Source organism: Malania oleifera, chromosome 2, assembly GCF_029873635.1.
Source record: "Malania oleifera isolate guangnan ecotype guangnan chromosome 2, ASM2987363v1, whole genome shotgun sequence".
NCBI classification, from domain to species: domain Eukaryota; kingdom Viridiplantae; phylum Streptophyta; class Magnoliopsida; order Santalales; family Ximeniaceae; genus Malania; species Malania oleifera.
In genome coordinates, this window is record NC_080418.1 from 117,726,002 (window position 1) to 117,732,001 (window position 6,000).

Consider the following 6,000-nt stretch of genomic DNA (forward strand, 5'->3'; position numbering starts at 1 on the left):
TTAGTAATGTTTTATTAGGTCAGAGTTGTGATGGAAGATGATTATTGTAACTTGATATTAAACTTTTTATTATATTTTAATTCCATTGTTTAATATTGTAAAATCATTTTATTTTTAACCTCCTAATGAATTATGATATAACTCTTTTTGCTATGTTGTTTTGATGAGTGCAATGGTTTGGACTATTGGAAAATTGTATAAATAGAGGATGGCAGTTTCATTTGTAAGCATCCTCTCCAAAATGAAAGACGTCATTATGCTATCTATCAAAATGCATGATTGAGAATATATACCTGGTGCAGTAGCTGGTTAGGAAGTATGCGAGGAAGAGAGTCTCCCCAAGATGCATGCTCAAAATAGACATTAAAAAGGCCAGTGATTCAGTTTCCTTGGAGTTTTTGAGGAGTATGCTGGTTCGCCTTAATTTTCCTAAAGTTATGGTGGGTTGGGTGATGCAATGTTTAAGCACTACTTCCTTTTTCTTCTCTGTAAATGGAGGTCTGTTTGGTTTCTTTAATGGCAAGAAGGGGCTCAGGCAAGGTGACCCCTTTTCCCCTATTTTGTTTGTGATTTGTATGGAGTATCTATCTCGATTACTGAAATCCCTGAAGGGCTGCCCTGAGTTCAGATTTCACCCTAAGTGTGGAGTCCTCAAGATTATCCACTTGGCCTTTGCAGATGACTTAATTCTTTTTGCAAGGGGTAATGTCTCTTCAGTTAAGAAGGTGATGGTGTGCCTGGAGATGTTCTTTGAATGCTTAGGTTTGAGAGCAAGTATCATGAAATTCAACCTTTACTGTGCATGTGTTTTTGGCAGTGCTTTGGAAGATATTGAAAGTCTAACTGGGTTTTCTACTGGGGAGTTCTCTTTTAGATATCTGGGTAATCCATTGGCTTCCACAGGATTGAACACAATGCATTTTTCTCCTCTGCTAAATAGAATTGGTAACTAGATAGGCTCTTGGCCAAGTCACTCTTTATCCTATGTTGGAAAGTTGGAGCTTTTAAGTTGTGCAAGGGATGGAGTGCTTTTGGCCATCTATTTTCCCGATTCCCAGTTCAGTGTTGGCTCATGTGGTTAAGTTGTGTAGGGCTTTCCTGTGGGGAGGTAGGAGAAGGCCTCTTGTTGCTTGGAAAGATGTGTGCTTGCCAAAGAAGGAGGGTGGGCTAGGGGTCTTGGACCTCAAAAGCTGGAACACTGCTCTCCTTTCAAAAACCATGTGGAATCTTCAAAGCAAAAAGGATTCCCTATGGTCAAGATGGGTGAGCCCTATGTACTTGAGAGGAGGTAATCTGTGGGAGGCTTCAGCAAAGCATGAAGACTCTCCTTTGTTTAAGAAATTAGTTCAAATTAAAGATATGCTGATAATGCATTGCAGTGGTAGAAGCTTGGCAGAAGCTCAACTAATACAATAGGTTGTGGATGGAAATTTTCAGTGCTCTAAGGCCTATAATTTCTAGAGATGGAAGAGGAGGAATGCCTCATGGCAGAAGGTGATATGGAAGAATGTTTGTGCTCCTAAACACTCCTTTGTTCTCTGGTTGGCTGTAAGAGGGAAGCTGTTGACTAGTGACAAAATCTGGGGGGAGGGGATTGATAAAACCTTTGTGTTCTGTGGTTCTGAAATAGAAACACTGGATCATCTGTTTTTCAAATGCATATTTTCTTCTACAGTCTGGAATTCCATTAGGAGTTGGCTAGGTTTGACTAGGGCTATGACTAGTATTAAGGCTAGCTTTAAATGGCTCCACAAGGAAGGCAAAGGCATTGGGATTGAAGTAGTGGCCAAGAGAGTTTGTTTGGCCATCACAGTTTAATGTTTGTGGCTCAAGAGGAGATTCGAAGGCATTGTTACTCAGCCGGAGGCTATTATAAAAATGGTTCAGACACACACTTTGAGAATAGTATATGATAAATTTCCCTCTCTTTGTATTTGAGTTGTCGTTTTTGGATGCCCAGGTTTTGATGTTTTTTGAGTAGTATTTAGTTGGTGCTTTTGTCTTGAGGCATGTGTGCCCCTGGGGTCCCCAAATTGAGTTGTAATTGCTGTTCTTTGGTTGTGTGTGAGCTTTGGGCTCCCTTCCTAGGTTTGCCCAAAGTCCTTGTACGTATCCTTTTTGGTCTATAATTATAATTTTGTGATAAAAAAAAAAAAAAAAATGTACTCTCTTCTCCACAAATATCTTTGTCTCTCTCATTCTCCCTTTCTTCAAACCTACCCTTATCCTTTTTTAGCCTTCTCCCTTCTATAATTTCTATGAATTCTTCAATTCTTATTTCTCTCGTCTCTTATCTTTTGCTCTCTCAATTTCCACAAGTATCTTTATCTCTCTCGTTCTCCCTTTCTTCTAGCCTATCCTTATCCTTTTCTAGCATTCTCCCTTTTCCAATTTTTTATGAATTCTTCAATTCTTATTTCTCTCATCTCTCATATCTTGTAAGGTAGCCTATACTTGGTGGAAACCTATGCTTTTGATGGGGGTGACTTGAGTTCCCCATTAGAAAGGTTTTATTTTTGTATGAGCACCTTCTTTGTATGCCCAATGGAATCCATTATGTCACCAATAACCAAAAATCCAAGAAAGAACGTCCGTGGCGACACTGCAACTAATGCAGTTAAATTGACTAATATTAACTTGGTGGCAATGAGCGACAAGTTTTTGAAGAGAATCGTTGTGGCCTCTCATACCACACACAGGTGGTGACTATGATGAGGCTGATAATTAAAGATGTGAAGGTTAAAATGAGGACATGGATGGAGAACATTTGGGAAGGTATGTTCAGTGCTGTTATGTTTTTGCATTTGGACTTTCATCACCTAGAGTTAGGATATGGACTTGTCAATCATTGCCCAACGAGCAATGGATGATACTTGAGTCTTCCTAGGTCTTTCTTTGCTATTATCCTTCGCTGAATTCTGTTTCACTTGATGTTTTTCTAAATGTAATAAATCCTAAAGCACCATCGTTGAATAGGAAGTTCAAATCCGGTTTGTCCCAAGGGCAATGTCAAGATGTTTAAGCGGCCAAAGGATCAATTTTTGGTTGTGCCTAGGGATAGTATTTGCTAGAGATTATGGTTGATAGAGTTGAGCAATTATAGGCCGATCACAACCACCCTAAGGTTAAGTGACAACCAACACCTTCTCTCCCTGGAGATCAAAAAATGCATGCCACCACATTGAAGCTCGGGCAGTAGGCTAACCTCAATGTATAGAAATCTATATCTAGGTGATCAATCAATTCTATTCAATCCCTTACTGAGCAGTTATCAGAGAGCAATGTCATGCGCTACTCCACACCCTCCCTATGGATGTGACTAAATCATCACTACTATAATTCCATTAAAAATTCAGTCATTCAATTCCTTATCAAGTAGACACTACAAAGTAAGTGTCGCTCACTTCACGGTCCTCATGTAGCCAAACCATTTTTTATCATAGATATACTCCTTTGTTCAATCAAAATTGATGGCTGAGGGACAGCAAAATCCTTCTATTGAGATCATTGATTACAAAGACTATTAGGGTCTCCTACTAGCTAATGACATTGAAGAAGAAGAAGAGCCTAAGCCCATTAATTATGAAGATTACACCAAGCCCATTAAAAAGAAGAGCCCGAGCCCGAGCCCAAGCCCCTTTAGTGGTCAATTACACCAAGGGGAAGGAGAATTTCAATCTAGACAAGCATGAAGAATTTAAGGATCTATTACTAGTTGATATATAGAAAATTTTAAGGATCTCGAGCCCTTTGATGATAGCGATTATGATCCCAAGCTTGCAAATTACCTCAATGATTATGAAGATACTAACCATGGTGACTATGTGGATGTTATTCCTCATCTAGAGGCTTAGACAGTTGAAATGAATATAAATATCTTATTAGAAGTACCGAATCAAGCAAGAGTCATAATTTGGCTTGGCCTAAATTAAGTACCAGGTAGTTAAATTATGTCACCAATGCCAGACTTGTCTCACACGCTCTAAGGAAATGTTTCTTCATCTTCCTTTTCAAATTAGAGAAAGAAACATGAGGTGAATTTTATATGTCATGTTTTTATATTTATTTGGATCATTCAAAAATTACGTAACATAGAAAAATAGTGAGAATAAATGCATATTTCATGGTTGAATGGTACACAAAAATAAGTAACAGTTGTCACAAAATTGTTCGAGAATTTTAATACACCACTCGAAATAAATCATCTCAGGCATGCGCATGCAAAAGTGGCTGAAGGTGGGGCCATTATCATTCGACCACATGGATTGACATCCAAATTTTGCTAGCCAACCTTCATTGAAAGAATGATTTGGCCACCAAGGTCAAAGGATTGGAGTAATAAATTGCCCAAAATAAAGGGCAATTGGGTGGGAGCGATATGACTAATCTTGTATTGGACACATTCATTGGCCTAGGTCAAGGGTTAAATTAGAAGTGAGTATTCCTGAACGAGGGTATAAAGGATGCAAATGCTCTTACATTAAATTTCAAAGAGACGGAAGAATTCAAATTGTAGGGAAAAAGCAGAATTATGAAGAGAATCTTTAGCCTCATTTTTTATAGGATTGGGAGTAAGTTTATGAGTAGTTTAGATAATATATTATTTTTTTTATTTGATTTTTTTCTTATATTTGTAGATTTCTAGGTGGATTAGGACTCTTGGGAAATTATTAATAAATAGGGTATGAGAGTCTTCTTTGTAAGCTATCTCTCTCTCTCTCTCTCTCTCTCTCTCTCTCTCTCTCTCTCTCTCTCTCTCTCTCTCTCTCCTACTAGTGTTGTTCAAAGATTTGTCCAACCAATCAAGATCGAACTAACCCAATACTCCAATCTAAAGTAACGGCTTCAAATAACATATAGACTGGTCAATAAGTTCAATTTACGTGTAATCCTATATACCCCAATATATAGATTGCGTTATGAGCTCAATGTACAAGCCATTTGATCCAAGTTGAATCAAAAGTAAACGGCATTAATGGAACATCATCATCATTGTAATAATAATAATAATAATAATAATAATAATAATATTTTAATCTATAGTTGATAGTATTGCTTCTTAGAGAGAAAATCAACAGGTATATTTAACTTGAATGACATTTTCACACTAGCATTTTGAGGGTAATATATCTCGTTATGTTCTACAAAATTTAATCTCACACATTCGTTTGTTTTAGGGGAAAACATTCACCGCTCCTGAGATTTGACCGAAAGACGAGAACCTCCTTTGAGGTTTCAAAAATTCAATTAAACTCTCCTGAAATTTCAAAAATTCAAAGACCTCTCCTAATATTTTTCAAAAAGACACAAGTTTCTCCTTGTATTTTATAAATTTAAAAGAAAAAAAGGCAAATGTTTTGAAAAGAAGTTTGTGTCTTTTTGCTAAATTTCAAGTAAAGTCTGTGACGTTTTTAAAACATTGACGTAGGCCTCTGAAAATTTTAAAACCTAAAGAAAGATCATTATCTTTTTATCAAACCTCAGAAAAGGTTAGTATGTTTTGCCCGTTATTTTATGTCTTTTTCTTATTCTTTTTCTTAAAATTAAAATAAATTAAAATAAATGGTCAATTTAACTCAACTCACCCAATAACTAAATTAGCCCAACCTATTATATCCTTAATGGTTAGGATTGTATTTCACTAAAACATGATATTAGGTCAATTGAATTTTGAGCCCAACCGAAGAAAAAAAAAAAAACAACCCTAAATCCTAATTTCCATTTCTTTCATCTCCCATCTTGTACGATTCCTTTGTACAAGACCCACACTTTTAATGGTACGGCTGAGTTCTCCTGTCTCACTCTTCATTTCTCATTTTTTTCCCTCTTTAAAAGGGATTTGATTTTGTATAAACAACCTTTCTTCTAGGAATTCTATTAATAACCAAGGGAACTTTAGTTTTTTTGGACTGATATATTATTCTTGCCTTTTGATTGCTTCCGCTATGATGTAAATAGTCTTTGACAACTTTTTTCCATAAAGAAGGAGTATCGGAGGTT

General features: G+C 36.6%; 1 protein-coding gene across 1 annotated transcript; it reads left to right on the top strand.

The window, feature by feature from the left end:
- Positions 1 to 437: 437 nt before the first annotated feature.
- Positions 438 to 1,416, top strand: LOC131148326 (uncharacterized). Its single transcript, XM_058098041.1, has 2 exons — positions 438 to 945; positions 1,064 to 1,416. Exons 1-2 carry the CDS (start codon positions 438 to 440, stop codon positions 1,414 to 1,416), a joined length of 861 nt encoding a protein of 286 aa, XP_057954024.1.
- Positions 1,417 to 6,000: the final 4,584 nt, after the last annotated feature.